The sequence below is a fragment of the Carassius gibelio genome, chromosome B9 (genome assembly GCF_023724105.1).
Source record: "Carassius gibelio isolate Cgi1373 ecotype wild population from Czech Republic chromosome B9, carGib1.2-hapl.c, whole genome shotgun sequence".
Taxonomy (NCBI): domain Eukaryota; kingdom Metazoa; phylum Chordata; class Actinopteri; order Cypriniformes; family Cyprinidae; genus Carassius; species Carassius gibelio.
The window spans coordinates 28080817-28100136 of record NC_068404.1 but is presented as its reverse complement, the minus strand read 5'-3'; the positions used below and the strand labels follow the sequence as shown (position 1 = coordinate 28100136).

The 19320-nt window shown below is 35.7% G+C and overlaps 1 protein-coding gene across 3 annotated transcripts in view; it reads right to left on the bottom strand.

Annotated features, from left to right (window-relative positions):
* LOC127964711 (RNA-binding motif, single-stranded-interacting protein 1) overlaps window positions 1-19320 on the bottom strand; it is a 60284-nt gene that overhangs the window by 38070 nt on the left and 2894 nt on the right. Inside the window, exons 1-2 of one of the 3 annotated variants that reach the window (XM_052565003.1) lie at window positions 14288-14448; window positions 872-1050 (exon numbers count right to left, since the gene is read on the bottom strand). In XM_052565003.1, the coding sequence (XP_052420963.1) occupies window positions 872-1050; window positions 14288-14413 (305 nt within the window). In that variant the 5' untranslated portion in view covers window positions 14414-14448. Of the gene's footprint in view, window positions 1-871; window positions 1051-8888; window positions 9207-14287; window positions 14449-19320 lie in introns of those variants that run through there. The other 2 variants (XM_052565005.1, XM_052565004.1) reach the window with 2 other exon arrangements.

Below are 19320 nucleotides of genomic sequence, written 5' to 3'. Positions count from 1 at the left end.
AGATCTCAAGCAAAGCAATTACACTCAATAATGTGCCTCCATTTCTGAACAGAGAGTCTCTGATCGATAGACCGACCTCAGAGCCGTTCAACCACATGTTGAAGCATTCATCAAGCAATAACTGCACATTGTTTCAGAAAGAAGTGAGAATCCACTTCGACGATGACCCTGTAAGCAGCGATTGGATTGTTGATCCAACGGCCACAGTAATCGATCTCCATTTCGAGGACCCGCCGTCTCGCAGTGAAACTGGGCTTAATGAGACAGATCCGGACAAACCGGGACGCCGGAGGCCACACTCTTCGTCAACACCTCTCAAAGTAGGGTTCTTAAAGGGATAGTTCACCAAAAATGAAAAATTCCTGAAAATGTACTCCCAAGATGAGTTTGTTTCTTCATCAGAAAAGATTTGGAGAAATGTAGCCTTGTGTCACTTGCTTGCAATGGATGCTCTGCAGTGAATGGGTGCCGTCAGAATGAGAGTCCAAACAGCTGATAAAAACATCACAATAATCCATAAGTCATTCACAAAAACCTGCATGTTTCTAAGAAACAAATCCATCGTTTTAAACTCCAAACTATTTCTTATGGCGAGTGAGTGGTTGATTATTGTGATGTTTTTATCAGCTGTTTGGACTCTCATTCTGACAGCACCCATTCACTGCAGAGCATCCATTGGTGAATGCAAAGTGATGCAATGCTACATTTCTCCAAATCTGATGAAGAAACAAACTCATCTACACCTTGGATGGCCTGAGGGTGAGTGCATTTTCAACAATTATTATTATTATTTTTTTTGGGTGAACTGTTCCTTTGATTTATGGCCTTCTGACATTATCTCAATATTTGGCCAATATAAGGAGGTACTCACGGCTGGCAGAGCTTAACCAGGTCATGGTCGGTGGTGGTTGGTGGTAAACCACGAATGTAGAGGTTCGTTTTACTGAGATGCTCCCAGCCGGCTGTGCTGCTGCTGCTGCTGTGATTGGTGCTGCTGTTGGTTCCAGGACTGGGCGGAGCCATCGGGTGGGAGGCGGGGCCAACAGGAGGCTGGAGGGGAGGACACAAAACAAACTGCGGTCAGAGCGGAACAAGCTCAAAGCAAACTGGAAAGCAAAAAGTAAAAGAAAACATAAGTAAATATACTGGACAGAAAAAAACAGACTACTAATCCAGAAAGCAGATGACTCCAGTAACAGTGGGACGTTTGATCAAGATCCATCATGAGCAATTTTACATCAAAGTATATTAAATATATAAATCACAATACATGTATTTTGCTCAAAATTTATTTAAACTACAATGCTTCAATTTATGAAACATTTCCTTAAATTTTAAACGGATTTTCAGTAACCACCAATTTTATGACTGAAACCAATTCAAACGAGAACCATTTAACGAATTGATCTGTTTCTTGAACCTGCTCCGCTCTAATGCTACACAGCTCATGTTTGTCAGTGCGAGGATGAGTATCTGGCAGCGCTGGGATCCATATCTGCAGTGCAGTCTCTTCTTCTTCAGAAATCAGTTGTCAGCATAAAGTGGGTCCACAGGGGCCAGAAGCTCTGACCTAGGAGCACGGCTGATGGAGAGGACGCTTCGGGAATCTAAAGGAAGCGAATGCGGCACTGGAGGCCGAGCGGTGACCGCTAATCATTTCTATTTGCAGAACCCTTTTGATCTTAGATGAGCTTGACATGCAACAGACCTAAAGCCATTCGTTTTATCTCAGTGCAGGTGAATCCTGCTTGTATTACAGAAATGAACACAGACACAGTAGATCTGCAACAACTTCAAGAAGATCAGTCATTATATATCTTGGATATATCTTGTATGCACATCTTAAACAGATTTGTAGAGAAAAATATACTCTTTTATTTTACATGATATTCCAATGCTGTGAATATCATAGGAACTTCACGTTTTCACTTGTCCCACGGACTTGTCGCCTTTCCATCCACAAGAACCAAAGTGCAACTCTATGAGGAACTGATAATAATAACCATTTCCTGAAGGGATGACCACCAGAAAAAGCCTTTTTATCCAGTCATGTCAACAATTTTAACTCAAAATCAGAAGTTTAAATAAAACTGATGCAATACTGAAAGATGAAAGTGATGTAATACAGCATGACTGCTTTGAATGTACAACTCTTATTCGAAATAAAGTCTACAGAAGTCTAGAAGTACTACAGTCAGGTTGCAAAAGACAAACTTGATATACTGGGAAAAAAATTAATATCTTTGGAAACAGATTGCAAAATTTGAAAAGATTTGTTGATATTTCACAGATCTAGAAATTAAAACCCGAGACCATATATGCAACTGTAAGTATTAACTGTATTAAATGTTACTTTAAGAAAATTCCTTGAGTAATTATTTTCACTAAAATCTTTGATTTCACCAAAAGTCTCTGTGGTATATTTTTAGCAATAGCCAAAAGAACTGTATGGGTCAAAATTACAGATCTTTCTTTTATGCCAAAAATCATAAAGATATTAAGTAAAGATCATGTTCCATGAAGATATTTAGTCAATTTCCTACCATAAATATATCACACTTAATTTTTGATAAGTAATATGCATTGCAAAAAACTTCATTTGGACAACTTTAAAGATGATTTTCCCAGTATTTAGATTTTTTTGCTCCCTCTGATTCCAGATTAGTTGCATCTCAGCCAAATATTGTCTGATCCTAAACTTTACATCAATGGAAAGCTTATCTATTTACATTTTAGATGATTTATAAATCGAAAAATTGACACTTAGGAGGACCCTGTGGTCCAGGGTCACATATGCTTTTGCATTCGCATTTTTTTGGTTCTCACAAATGCAATAAAGATAATTTTTAATCGATTTGAATAGATTTATTGAGATTTCACCAAAGACCAAAGACTGTCAATTTTAAGAAAACCATTTAAGTGAGTGACTATTTTATTTTACCACAGTCTAAAAAAGAACACAGGATGCCATACACTTTTACTTTAGCATTTTTTGGTTTTGCTTCTTTTTAGTCATAATAGAGGTGAAAGTGTTGTGGTTGTCGTGCATGTTTTTAAAGATACAAATTCCATCAATTTTATCTGAGCGAAAGGGAAGTAAAACAAAACCCTACTGTAAAAAACACTAACAAATGAAACACTGATCAACTGTTGCACAGTGAGAACGGGAACTATGTGGACTGATTTCTCACAGATATATATTTTTTGGTCATAATAGTGAGGGAAAGTTGTGGTTTATCACACATGTTTCACACAGATCCAATATCAAGCATTTGCTCGTAGCAAAAGGGAAGGAATATAAACTAAAACAAAAGTCAATACAAAATATATAAGCCCTATCAGTTATGGAAAAGTCGAATTAATCATCGTAAACTGAGAACTGAAGCTTTGGATCGATTTCTCATGGATGAAATAATGATTTTTGATGATAGTAGTAGTAAAATATAAAAAAAAGAGTTGTGGTGTAACATGCATGTTTTTTTACACATGCAAAATTTCTCAGAGCAAACGAGAAGAAATGAGAACAAAAGTGAACACAAAATACTCAAGCTCTGTCAGGTTCGAAAGAGTCTGATAAATTGTACTCTAGATGGATTTCTCAAATGGAAACACCATCTCCACTGCTAACTACAAACATCAAGCAAACTCAAACTTTTGTCTAATGAGAACAGCTTAACCCCAAAATGTGAGGAAGCCAACGGCTTTGAAAATCTTCGGGAATTTCTGAACGGCTGCGGATCTGTTGAGGTCAATGCTTTTCTGGCTTCATTCTCCGTGTTATAAAAGAGTTCTTGTGTGGTAGAGACATCACTTCCGTCCTTTTTTATGGACACAGATGTTCTGAGCTGTGGAGGTCTTCCTGCTCAAGTGCTTCAGCAGTTCAACTGTGAATATCCCGCTCGCTCTTTTGTGGAAGTAACAAGGAGGAGGAAGTGTTCGGAATCTCTGGAATGCAGCAGTGACACAGTTCACTGGACGAGATCCAGAGAGAGGAAAACTCACTGTCCTCCACTGTTCCCATCTTGCCTTTTACGCGACTTCTGAACCACCATAAAACTAACAGAAAGTTCATTGTGAAAATACATTCCATTTGTTTTATATGGTAGTGCACATGATATTATTTCACATGTCACATGGACTCCTCATCTTACTATAAAAAAAGGATCTAATCTGAAGGCATAACCTTGTTCGGAAGGAGCATTGAAAATATGGTGTTGCATTTACTTTGAAAGAGTCTTCACTAGTACATTTCACAAATAATAACAAAGAAACGGCATACAACACACTGAAAGATTTGAAACGTTTACAGCCATAAATCTTCCACTTCTGTCTTTATCTGACCCATTTAAACTCACTAATAAATTTAGTGCAATAAAATAGAGGCAATATTTGATGCAAGACGTGCATGCAATTATCTTAGCATGATCATTCATAGCATGTTTCATAGCTATCATTATGACTCAAAATGCATTTTATATATAATTCAGTCAAGTTTCTAAAGAAATAAACATGTAGCATGACTTGGCTTAGTGGAGGACAGTCATTCGAGAAAACTGTTCTGCATTATGCAATTTATATGCAAATAGATTATTCACACACATTTAAAAGAACAATTCACTCCAAAATTTACATAAAACTTTAGACTTTGTATTATTTTCATAAAAGTAGTTTATATGATTTATGTGCAACATTTAGTTTTTTGAGTTCATGTGATAGCTGAAATGTAATATTTCCCATCATTTTATAAGCTACTATTTTTTTTGTGTTTGTCTTTTTAGGAGAGTGACAATTTAAACCACCATCCATTTCACGACTCTGGAAAACAGAAGCTTGGACGTACTTCTGTCATGTTTCACAGAAAAAAGAAAGTCATACAGGTTTAGATGGACATGAGGGAGAGCGAGCGATGACTACTTTTAATTTTAGCCTGAACTATCACTTTAATTCCCATACAAAAGCAGAGAGAGCAATAAAAATGCTCAATATTGGCAGGTGCTGAAAACCACAGACCTGAGCTCCATGAAATCTAGCAGTGCTGAACAAAATATCATTTCATTAAAGGTCTACACAACAAAGGCAGCATTTATGGGTCAGAACAAAGTCAATGACCTATTAAAAATGGCCTGGCAACCCTTTGGCTGCTCTTTCTGCTATAGTTCAATGCAGCTCTGTAAAGACATGAACACAAGACTGGATAAATAAGACAAGCTTGAGTTTAAAAAGCCAGCTGTGGATTATTAAAGTTCAAAAGCTGCACTAAATCCGTCTTGATATGGATTCTTCCAGCACTGCGCTGATACTAAACATTTAACAGGATGATAAAGGCCTCGTTCAGCTGTGTGTGCTAACTTCTGACATGGTTTGACATGGTTTCTGGTCTCTACACATTTAACAAGCAACCCATACATCCCAGAAGTTTGCAGAGTTTCCTGAAAATGTCTTTTTTTGTTTTAAATATGTTTCACATCATTTAAGGATACATTCCATTGTATCATTCTGAAAATGTTACTTTTAAAAATTCTCGGAATGTTCTGAAACAAGCAGAAACGTTTAAAAAACATTCCATTAATGACATATAAATAGACTTAGACTTTAGACTTTATTTGTCCCCATAGGGCAATGGGTTTTGCAGCAAGATAAACACAGAACAGTCACAGATGCACAAATACTAGACAAAAACACATAAGAAATATTTAATGTAACTGGCCCTTGTTAAAGTAAAATCTGACAATTTCATAATATAGCAACAATTTCATAACCAACCCCATTTCAGCAACAACATCATCAAAAACAAGCAGTACTATACATATTATAATAATAATAATAACCCCATCACTATTTAATAGTTATAGTCTGTCTACTCCGGGCTGAATTCATAAACAAGATGGCTCTCGGGACACATTTTTAGAGAACACTATTAAAGACCTTTGAACAAACATTCTATTCATGTTACTTAAGAACGTTTCTTCATAACTTTGAGCGAATCTTGCTAGAAAGTTCTGAGAACATTTGCTAGGATCAAAGTCAATCCAGTTTAATTTGAGTTCTTCAAGTTTTTATGCACTTCTTGCATTGCTTCAAAAGTAACAAGCACATTGTGTCATTTCAGCCTGTATTCCTTCATTCACACCACACTAATTACATTCGCTCATAGTTAATGTGAACATAACGAGCTAAAGAAGGCAAGAGAGATGATTTACTTGTTGAAAACGAGTAGTTAAAACAAAATATTGGTTTTGCTTTATTCGTGTACTACTTTTTACTGTATTACCTTAGTTTATTTTTTGGAGCATTTGACATGACTTGGTTTGAACAATCCGTATGTTAATATAAACGTTAAGAAATGCATAGTACTGGGTGCGTCATGATTTCCCTCCATCATTCTGGAGATCACATTCTCCTCCGATTTTTTACGGAGAATTCACTGCCTCCCTGGCCTTGGAGAAAACACCCCTGATTTCAGATGAAAATGAACTCGTCATCCTGTAAAGCACAATGAATGCTATTAGTCAAGTGTTCTGAGAGGATACGCTGGAAAAACGGCACATTTAGTCACGTTGCCGGTCAAGCGGGAAGTCCTTGAAGCATGCTAATCTCTTTAAACGCTCACAGGATGAATAGTTTAACGGCGTCACATTTGGACATCCCAAACTGCACTTCATGTCACATCAGATTATTTAGTGGATTTTTAGATCAGAACGAAAGCTGTGCAACATTTCCATTTATTTCAAATGCATAAAGTATATTGAACAACATGCACTCTCCAAGAAAACAGCAAGTCTGTACTTCAGGAAACAAAACAAGACAGCTCATCTGATCTTTGCATTGGAGAAACAGCCATGCAAACAGGAAATAAGGCACAAACACGGCCCACAAATGGACAAAGAACATCTTTGATGACGAGAAGCCAGTGTTTCCCCTCGAAGGTCCTCTGCCCTGACTGAAACCCACACATTGCCAGAGTGGAACGGGCTTTTCTCGGGAACTCAAAGCCTGTTTGTATCTGGCATCTGTTTGCCTATTCAGCTCTGTGGGGAGAGACTGGCTTCTTATCAGAGCACCGCAGACCAAGTCAGCCCATCATATCCGTGCTGGAAATACACTGAACTTCCAGTAACCGGCCTCACCCTGTTAGAGATGCTGCTCTGCTGCTAAATGTCCTATGAATATATGCATAATCCTCTTGAGTAACTACCAAACCCTTCCTCTTCCTCTTCCTCCTCCACCCCCCTCGCCTTCCTCTTCTATCAAGAAGTCAATCTCTTAGTGTGCTGCTGATAAATCAAATTTCATCGTTAGGCGACGCACTTCGCAACACGCGGATCATCAAGGCTTTCGCAGATGCTGCAGGTCGAAACTGCGACACTATCTAATCCCATCATGCTGCGCTGATATGACAAGGTCACCTAAACCCGTCTAAACCAACCTCAAAAAGAGTGAATCGCGAGGAAACACCAGCTGGTCGTATCTGACCCCAAAATCATATTAAAATCATTGAATACTTTGCAGCTCCTTTATGATTCCTATTATTCTCATGCGTGGTTCCTATGATATATTAATTCCATCTTAATGTTTTAATGCATTATTGTGGGAAAAAGTCCTTTAAATTAGTGACGACAAAAGCTAGCATGAAATATAAATGTCAATGCTTTTTGGCATTAAAGTAATGAGAATTTGAGAGGGAAATGTGTGTAATTGTCATGAAAATCTGTCATTTTCTTTATGCAAAATCAAAAAATATGGCTGAAGTGTGACTTTGGCATGTTCGCTTACAGGTTTCACCTAAAACACTTTAAAGCCAAACATATAACCATGAGGGTCACACTTCAGGTCAAATTATAATTTTTACCTGCAAAAAAACATCCATAACATATGGATGAATCTTGTACGTTCTTGTCATTACAGCTTGCCATTTTCTTTATGCACAATCTAAAAATCAAATGACTTTGTAATGATGATTTTAGCATGCTTACAATTAAGTAACGTTCTCATTATTTGGCCAGAATTTGCAAAAATCATCCACAACAACGGATGGATGAATAATCTTTCCCCAACTGTTTCTATTTTGTACATTCTCATTAAAATTGTCTTAATGCAAAATCTAAAAATAAGACTGAAATATGACTCGGACACGTTTGATTATAGCTTTCAACCAAAAGACTGCATTAGCAAACTGTAAAGAGCAACTAACCATGAGGGCCACAATTAAAGTCAAATATGATTTTCACCTGGTCATGATTATGCAAGATTCTCACTGCATGGCCAGAATTCGATAAAAGCATATTAAAAGCATATTTCCAGCATATGTTTCTGCAGGTAGTGCATGTGAAATGCATGCATGGAGTGAGATTAGAGAAGGCTTTAATGAAGAGTGTCATATGAGAGGGCGCTGTGACTTTTGACCATTACAGCACAGTAAAGTAGATTAACCACTGAAACCCAACACAGACAGGCAGGGCTATGAATGTTTGTTCCCATCAGAAGAAAATGCAGTGACGTGCATGAGACACGTAAAAACCTGATCAAACAGAGGCCTATTTTTAAACTGGTGGGACGGGTTTGATCGGGAGGGGGAAAGGTGTGATAAAATTGTGAATGAGAGCCGGTGCCATAACACAATCAAATAAAACGCTAGCAAGACAAAAACACACCCATCGGAGGGGAGCATCTGATTGGAAGGGAACCAATGACAGCTATTCTTTATGGATTAGTTTCATGGAAGTGCTGCTTTTGGACACAAGTAGTCTACCATCCGTTGATCACCACTGGAACTGGTTATTATAACAAGAAAGTGCAAATAATAGTTTCCACAAACGCATTCTGAATTATGACTTCACAACCCCACTTTAGACAACAAATAACCACGAGGGCCACAATGAAGCTTTTACCTGTTTACGATTATGCGACGTCCTCACTGTGTTGCCAGAATTAGCAAAAATCATCCTCAACAACCGAATATCCACCGACGGATGAATAAATTTCTACCAAATGTTTCTATCTCGTTCGCTCTGGTGTATCCAGGAGGGTAAAGTTGTATCAGTGGCTCTATAAAGCATAGAGAGCGAGCAGCGATGTCATAGAGTCTCACTTTGACGACGAGGGAGAAATATTAGGTGTTGAGGAACGGTGAGCAGCGTATATCCCACGGTCGCTCGCTGTAGTCGGCTTGCCCAGCCCGTCTGTTTCACTCAGTTCATTGATCTGCGGTGACTTCTACACAGAACTACACCTCCCACTATGGAAGAAACCACTGTGCTCTTTTTGGGAGGGGGGACATGCACACAAACAATACTAAAAAAACATCACAAAACAGACTCTTTGCTCAAATACTAATGCATATTGCATGTTAAGCATGCATGCATGCACTTGCACGATCTGTGAAAGGTGCACAATGCTCTGGTTTTTAACTGAGGGGATATTACATTTCATCAACCCCCCTTTGGTAGCTCTTGGTTTCCTTTGACCCGAATACTTCACATTCCTGAGTGAGGCCATCAGCTTTTGTGGTTTTACAATTTCATATGTGTTATACAAACTGATTTAACACTGCGTTTAGGTCGAGAAGCCAAAATGAGTGGAAATGACGTAAAAAAAACAATCACACTTAAATAAACATATAATATATTATAAAAAAAGTCAATGTATAGCTTTTTGGTCTTATCTGACTGCAGGAAGAGCTGGTGTGTGACTCTCCTCTACGGTTGGAAGACCTAGGGTGACATTTATGAAAACAAGCTCAAGCTTAACCTTGTTAAGAAAGGGAAGAAACCAGAAATATTTTGCATTAATTAAATGAAGCGTATTGTAGGACCATTAAAGCTTTTTTTGCATTGTGACAGAATTTTCATGACAATTAGACACAGATGACCTTAGGAGTGCTTTACTTTTTACACATTTATTTTGAATTAAAGTGATTTTATTCAATTATGTTTATTTACAAATATTTATACTGCACTACATTTAATTTAATATATAATTATGTATTTATGTGTAAATTATAAAAAAAATTGAAATTATATTGTTATATTATATTATATCAGATTATATCATTATATTTTACTTTAATTTAATATTTTTAAAGAATATATATATATTAGTGCTGTCAAATAATTAATCGCATCCAAAATAAAAGTTTTTGTTTACATAATATATGTGTGTGTACTGTTTATGTTTATTATGTATATATAAAGAAACACACATACAGCACATGTTTTGAAAATATTTAAATGTATATATTCTTACTTAGGCATATCATTTCTATTATATATAAATATATTTAATATATATACATGACATATTTTTTAAAAAATATATTCATGCTTGTGTGTGTATTTATATATACATAATAAATGTAAACAGTACACACATATAAATTACTATGTAAACAAACTACATACTATGTAAACAAAAACATTTTTTATGCAATTAAATCGCAATTAATCGCTTGACAGTCCTAGTATATATATATAAAATCATTTTAAAAATTACACATAACATTTTAAGTAATTTTATTAAATGAAATTCATTAATTAATCATAAATAAATTAAATATTTAAAGTATTATCATTATTATTATCATTATTATACATAATTAATATTCTATTATCTATCTGCCTCAACATGAAACAATTCAACAAATGCAAAGTTGACATTAGATGTTCACAGCATAATTGTTTTTACATTTTTTTAAATCAATTAAAAAGTTGATGTTTAGTACTGATATCATGATATCAAATTAATGCAGAGATCCAACACAAACCAGAAACCACATTGAAATAATGACATAACAGAGCAAAGGAAGTCTGGGAATGATGTAGTGACCAAAACATGTAGCAGCACAAATGCAAACTCTCATATGCATTATACAGTATGAGCTTCCTCCCGCTCAATCTGGATCTTCATTACCAACTTTATCCATTGCATTAAAGATGGATGAACATGCATGAGAAACACTTAATGATGATGATGCTTCTTCTTCACTCTCTGCTGCTACTCTTCCATTTACACACAAACAGAAAGAAAAATTTCATTTTCTAAAATGTACGCAGATCGTCTCGTGTTTCTCCGTCTCTCTTGCTCTTTCTCTGAGGCTGTGATGAATGTAAGGCTCATCCTCACACCTAAACACTGCATTTCCTGTTGTCTTCTTAAATAACTTTCCCTGAGCTCATCAGTTTTCCATTTCACTCGCTGTTTTGAATATAAATGTGATCTTAGAAGCACCGAAAACACCTTGTGGTATCAATACTCCCCGGCTCTGGCCGATCGTGCTTAGACAGTAGTTTAAGTCGGATAGTTAGGACATAAATAGGTCATTTACAATCACACAGAGAGCAGGGGGAAGATCTTTGCCCTTGGATCCTATCCTTTTCCTGTTTGTGGACTGAAAAACCAGACTGGAAAACATCTGCCATTCAGGACAGAGCAAACATGAGTGCGTCAACACCAGCCACAGATCAGAGGAGAAACAAAGCAGTCAGGCTTCAAAGATTTGGCTCAATTACACACAAAATAGCTTTCTACGTCAGAAATAAACCAGTTCTCAGAATAAATGCCACAAACAGAGATAAAAACTGACAAAATATTTTAAATACCGGGGCAAAAGTTTCACTGTAGTCAATTGATGCATTTGAGACAACAAAAGCATTAAAAAATTAATTTAATTAATGCATAAAAATGATCAAAGTGTCAGTAAATATATTTATAATGTCATAAAAAAAACAATGCTGAACATTTCAAACAAATGCTGTTCTTTTGAACTTTCTATCCATCAAAGAATCTTGAAAAATAAAATATTTACTGCCTTACAAATTTATGAGGCAGCACAGCTGTTTTTAACACTGTGTTAATAATCAGAAATGTTTCTTGAGAATCAAATCAGCATATTAACATGATTTCTGAAGATCATGTGACACTGAAGACTGGAGGAATGATGCTGAAAATACAGCTTTGATCACAGAAATAAACTACACTTGAACATATATTTAAATTTAAACGGGTTATTTTAAATTGTAATAATATTTCACAATATTACAGATTTTACTACAATTCTGATCAAATAAATGAAGTCTTGCTGCAATGTGAATGTATTCAAGCAGAGCATTAATTGTTTTCTGCGACCTCGTGCGTCCTGACCCTTAGCTTAAGCATCCGGATATTTTCAAGACAGACAAAGTGATACGGATGAATTTGAAAACATTACATAAGAAGAGAGGTGGAATAATGTGGTTTTCTGCAGTCAAAGGAAGGACTCGCTCTGCTGTGTATGTGTGTGTTTGTATGGATGATGGCAGCATGTCAACAGGCAAATAAGGTAGAAAGCCTGATTCAGCTAAAGCAGAGGGTCAGGGCTAAATTAAATGAGAAGGCAACAAAAGAGAGAGCAAATAAGCTAACATAATATAAATGCATGCATACACACACACACACACACAAATGGTTTCTAGAAAATAAATGCAATTATATATTTTCACATACAAATTAAAGTTCATGGCACATACATGCCTGGTCCAAAATGGCACATCTTTTCATTTGCAACCACTATGAGCCAGTTCAAACTTCACAGTTGACTTTTGCTTAAAATGTAAACTGGGAAGAGGACTGTGAGAGGGAGCCATTTGAAACGGGACCATAGTCTAGCACGGTCATCCCAAAATACAGAAAGATAGAAAGTGAGAGTGAGTTCACCGAGAGCCTGGCACAACATGCAGAGACATTTAGAAACGCCCTGTCAAAAATATTGACTTAAAATGCAAAATATTGAACACAAACTTAACTGAAACAACTCTTATCTTTCTTTTATTAGCCTTTAACTTCAGACATTTACACTCTTAGCAGATTTCTTACTATACCAACTTGCCTTTTTCAGCAAAATTCAAGAAAAGAAAAACATAATTTACATTATCGTAATGGAAAAACGCAAGGGAGGAATTTTGATGTAATTGGCCAGGAACCGACTGCATCGTAAAAAAAAAGTGTGCATCAAGAGCTGAAATAAATGGGGAGGTCGAGTCAAATTAATCTGTACAGTGCTTTTAACTATACACATTGTTTCAAAGCAGCTTTACAGACAAACCAGATTTTTATGTTTGTTATATATTAATATCTTCATGCCCTATAGGTGCGTTTAGCAGATTAGAGTTGGACGATAGATACATAGCTTACAGTTTGCAAAGATACCAGCAGATATTTGCTATATTATATATCGCTTTACGGAAAAATACTGTATGTAGAAATAGTTGGGACTTATAAATATCAATAAATATGAAGATCTGGATGATATATAGAAGACGGTTTCTACCATGGATATAAAAATAAATGAATAAAAAGGTAATTGTAACTTGATCTCACAATTCAGACTTTATTTCTCGCAATTTTGACAGGAGAAAACAGTCGAGATATAAACAGATTTATAAGCATTTCCAAGTTTTATTTTTTTATTCCAATATTATATGATTTTCTCAGAATTGCTAAAATGTTGCAATTACGCATCTATTTTAATTCTGTAGTGGAAACGGGGTTGTATAGTGATAACAGTTACATTTGTGATGATATAAACCATCACGCAGCCGAGATGCGCTATATACACAACAGTATATCTTGCTTTACATGAGTGTAGCTACTGCACATGAAGTAGGATATACTTGTAAAGTACCCATACAAATATTTATCCTTCGGAATAGCATGCAAAATATGAATTCGGTCAATTTCAGGACATTTTTGTTGACGTTGCATGATAAACATCAGAGTCCAGAAGCAAAACCAGTTAAGAACTGCTGGTTTATAATAGCAAGGATGTTTAACAAAGTCTAGAGGAGCGTTAAACTTACAGGAAAGGAACCCACAAATCAGCCATAAAGTAGCCCTGCTTGACACGGTACAGCTGTCCATGCTGAATGTGCAGAGAAAACAAATGAAGAGGAAAGCGTTCGCCTCCCCCACAGCAGGCGATCAGAGCGACTGTATATCACACTCCTACCTGACAACACGTGAGCAGCACACACACATGCATGTGCATAACTCCATGCACACTTACACACATGCACGCTGTCTCTCTCCGTACTGAACTGCTAAACGAGAAGCTTTTGAACTCCGATGCAACTCTCAAGAGCGACGTTAAAGCGAGCGTGCAACTTGTTCAGACCACATTCGACACATTCTCCCTGCCTTCCACCATAATGGAGAAACATTTCAGCCTGTCACTTCCTATATTGTTCGGTCTCGGTCCATTAGCTCTGTATAAATAAAATGTTGCGATTTGTTGTTGAAACAGTGCCGTCCTACATACCTTCCTGCCTCTGTCGTGTGGCTCGAATCGAGGGCCCCATCTTCTAGACGGGGGCCACATTGTAGTCATCAACAGTGACAGCTTCGAGTTTGTCACTGCGAAAGCAGCGTGTTTACATGTGTGCATGCGCCTGTCGCACAGGAAGACGCCCGTTTCACACGGATAGTCAGTGAGAGAGAATGAGAGAGAGAGAGAGAGAGAGTTTGGATGTGTGCAGGGCTGCTGGGAATGAAACACTGTCTTACTACTTACTGAACTTACTGCACAGTATGCACTGTATACTGCCTACGGCGTTTCAAAGTGCATTATGCAATGCTAAATGTTTATGTGTCATGAGCTCATCACGATGCATAGCCTTGATGGGCTTATTTTGTATAGAAAAAATACTTTTAGGTTTATGCATTATAGAGCTGCTTTAATGCAAAGCTACTCCATATTGCATTTAAAGGGATAATTCTGTCATTTACTCCCTCTCTTATTTTCTTCTTAGGGTGACCTCTCTCTTTGAGGAACACAGATTTATTATCTCTTGCTTTTCCTGAGAAAACACTCAGTTTGCAGTTCAAGCAAATACTGAGTCATGAAAATTGATGTTAAAATCATGGCTGCATTTACTTCGAGTTCATTTACATCACATTAGAAATGAAAGGTTGAGGGCAATGCATTGTGGGATGACGCATCCTGTGCTGTATGCATGCTCAAATAATAGTAAAATAATATTTTGTATGATATATACAGAGAGAGAAGGTTAACAATATCATGCATATGTAATGCAAACGCTTCAAAATGTTATATGTTATTAAAATTAGTCTATTTTAGGATGAATTCGGTGTCATTAAGAACGACTGATTTTAATAAATAGTCCAGAAGATCAGAATGCTTAGAATGTGTATTTGTAATTTATTTGCAAAAACCATAACACGGCATGCTGAGACATCTCTGATGATAACAGGAGTGATCTAGTTTTATTCAAATATGCCGACTGCATCCAGTTTGTTAGGTTGCAGTCTTTAGTGTATGATTGTGTCTAAATTGGAATTGGAATGGGGTCCTGAGAGAGATTCAGCCAAATGAGATCCTCTAAAATTCATGATTGTAATATGATTTGTGTATTTGCATGACACAAAGCAAGATTTCGCTCCCGCATCCCACACATGTAATTTTGAAATGAGCACAACACACACAAGATATTTCTCCAAAGTACATCTGGAGATTGAAAAATTACATGATGATTATGAAGATTTTTGGGATCAAAACCAACACAGCATTCACAGCATTAATATTCCCGCAGTCCTGTGAAATATTAATATGTAAACTGGTTATTTGCAGAAAATAAGTGTATGTAAATTGCTCTGAGGGAAACACAGTGACATGTCAGTTATGATGCTTCTGTAAACTCTGATAATGAATCCACACACACACACACATATATATATATAGACACAAACTATCGGTCAAAAGTTTGCGATCAGAACAATTTTGTATATTTATTACAGGAGTTTCTTTTGCTCATGAAGGCTGCATTTATTTTATCAAAAATACAGGGAAAGAAATGCAACATTGTGAAACATTATTATTGTGTAAAATAAAGTTTTTCTATTTTAATATATACATTAAAATCAAATGTATTCTTGTGATGCAAAGCTGTATTTTCAGCATCATTACGCAGGTCTTCAATGTCACGTGATCCTTCAGAAATCATTATTATTTTCTGATTTATTATCAGTGATGGAAACTGATATGCTACTAATATTTTTTTTGGAACCTCTGAACATTTTTTCAGGATTCTCTGATGAATAAAAAGCTAAAAAGAAGAGCATTTATTTACACTACAGTTCAAAAAAAGATCTTTTTTGAAAGAAATTCAAACTTTAATTCAGCAAGGATTTGTTAAATTGTTATGTGTTGTGTTATGTGATGTGTTAAAAGAAGTGATTTAAATTGTTAGAAAAGATTCATATTTTGAATACGTTTTTTTTTTTTTTTACTTTTTATTAATCAAAGAATCCTCAAAAAGTATAGGAGTTTCCAAAAAAAATATTTGGCAGTACAACTGTTGCCAACAGTCATAATAAATCAGCATATTAAAATGATTTCTTAAGAATCAAGTGACACTGCTAATGGCTGATGGAAATTCAGCTTTGCATCACAGAAATAAATTATAATTTAAAAGATATTAAAATAGAAAACATTATTTTATATTGTAATAACATTTTGCAAGATTACTGATTTTTTTTTCTGTATATTCGATCAAATAAATGCAGCCTTGATGATCAAAAGAGACTTCTCTAAAAAACATTACAATTCTAACTGATCCCAAACTTTTGACTGGCACTAGTGTACATATATGGATAATACCGTGAATTAAATACTTCTTTAAATGTACCAAAAAATAAAGAAAAAAATTAAAACAGATTATTGATTAAAAAAAATGAATGACAGTTTTGATATTTGTGCAACAACAGCTTCACATCATCTTAAAAAAGTTAAATAAATAAATAAACAATAAAACAAATAAATACATTAAAACAACAAAGTTTTTTTTCTTCGATAATGTAATTAAATAATTAATACTTGATAAAAATATCTTATCTTATAAATAATTATGAAACACTTGATTGAAAAACATTCAAGCTAATATGTGATTCTGGACCACAAAAACAGCCTTAAGTGACGATTTATATACAGCATATGAAAGGTGAATAAATCAGCTTTCCATTGATGTATCATTTGTTAAGATCGGACAATATATGGCCACCTTTAAATCACCTTTAAAGATGTTCAAATTAATGCATATTACTATGCATTCAAAGTAATGCATATTACTAATCAAAAATGAAGTTTTGATATATTTACGGTAGGAAATTTACAAAATATCTTCATGGAACATGATCTTTACTTAATATCCCAGTGATTTTTGGCATAAAAGAAAAATTGATAATTTTGACCCCTACAATGTATTTTTGGCTTTTGCTACAAATATACCCCAGAGACTTCAGACTGCTTTTGTGCTGCAGGGTTATGAAACTAAGATGGGCTATAAATTTTGTTTGAATGAGCCTCATGTAATGATCAAAACAAAATGTTTACAGTAATAAAGTTTCAATGCAATCATTCTTTAACGTTTAATGCTCTGTATTGTTGCATCAGGTTTCATCATCATCCCCACATGGCATAAACTCATCCTGTGCATTGATACCCACACACAAATAACTTCCGCTATAGCAGAAACTCAACCGGCTGTCAGATTTCACTATATAGCGTCATCCCACAGTCCACCATTTTTACCCCGTCTGGTCTTCACATATTTACTTACACATTTACTGAATTGCCCGTTTACACAAACTAACAAAGCAGGTCTATTAATACCAGACGCGTCTGTGTGGCTCTCATTGACCTTGTCAGTTAAGCTGAAGGGCTTTTCCAGCTCTCCGTCTGTGTTTGTGAGACAGGCCCTTGGCAGAGCGCTTCACCGCCGCGGTCGGTAGTATTGTGAGCCGGTCCCTCATTTTCCTCATGTCAAAAAGTTCCCAGAATGGCTATCATAGGAGAACAATTGGGATTCTTTCAGCTCGGCACGCATATAATGAGGCCGCCGCGGCGCTGGTTAATTGTGTACATTCTGCTGCCAGGCAACTCTTCAGACTTTATTGTAAACATTGTATAGGCCCTTCACAATGGCTTTGTTTGCAGGCTCTGTGTGTAATGTCCAATGGCAGTTAATGTGCTAAAACCCACCCCTCGATCACAGGCTCATGTTGACACGGCCAGCCCACCTACACGGATGAAAACTGGTGCTTTTTAAATATTACTCATGTTATTAACAATGCATTTTTGAACACTGGTGATAATGCAACTGCACGTAAATTTAACATGAATAAATTGTTACAGTTCAGTTGCTTCTCAAAGAGCTACATAATTCCCAGTCCATTTCATGCATTCTCAAGAAAATGCATACCGCGATCTCATAAAAATACGTTCAGGTTTAACATCAAAATGCTGAGAAAAAAGGAAGTATATTTTGCATAATGAAAATTAAGCTTATTTTACTACAATTACATTAGTTGCACATTATTGCAAAATTCACCCACATTTCTCAATGCCATAATGCAATGCATAGATTTTTTTTTTGTATTTCCATTTATACTGTTGCTAAAAACTGTTTTGCACTGACTGTGCACAATTTGCACACTACTGCCGAATTTATTATTCTGCACTTCCCAGATTATATTTGCATTTTCATATACTTTTCTAAACCCTTATGCACTATCATTTGTCTAATGACAATACATTGAATTTAATGCAATCGAAAAATGACAATGAATGGCTTTTACACAAAAACTTTTAAGTCAAAGTAAATGCATTTATTTATGCATTACAGTAAGCATAATTTGGCAAGGAATGTGCTTAAAAATAATGTCATAATGCAAAAACATTAATGGTTCTTAAAAACATGTTCCATTTTCTATAAACAAAATGAAACACAGTATGATGGGAACGTTTTTGACCGGTTTTGACCCTTTTGACATCTCAGTTAATTATATTTCCATTTGCATATATTTGCCACTATTTTCTGACATTTGTTCAACAACAATAACATTAAATTTAATGTAATCTTAAAATTCCTATAATACACTATTTTTTATTTAAATCAACATAAATTGAAAACTAAAAATGCTGCTATGCATTATGGTATGTAAGCATAATTACATATGCATGACAATAATGTCATAATGCAAAAACCCTAATGGTCCTAAAGCATGCTTCATTATATGCAAAATATGATAGTGTGAAATGTGTGTTTTCGACAGGTCTTGAGAGATTGAACCTTTTGATAGATAGTGAATCACAATCAAATCTGCTCAAACTCAATGCATATGATGAATTTGTAGCTTGAGCTGTACATTATGCTGTAAACAGCGGAGTAGAGAGCCATATAAATGTGTTCCACTACCTCTCCTCCTCTCAAATGAAGACAAAAGCTGTAGGCTTCCAGCCTTGAAAGAAATCAAGCTGTTGTAATAATAAAAAAG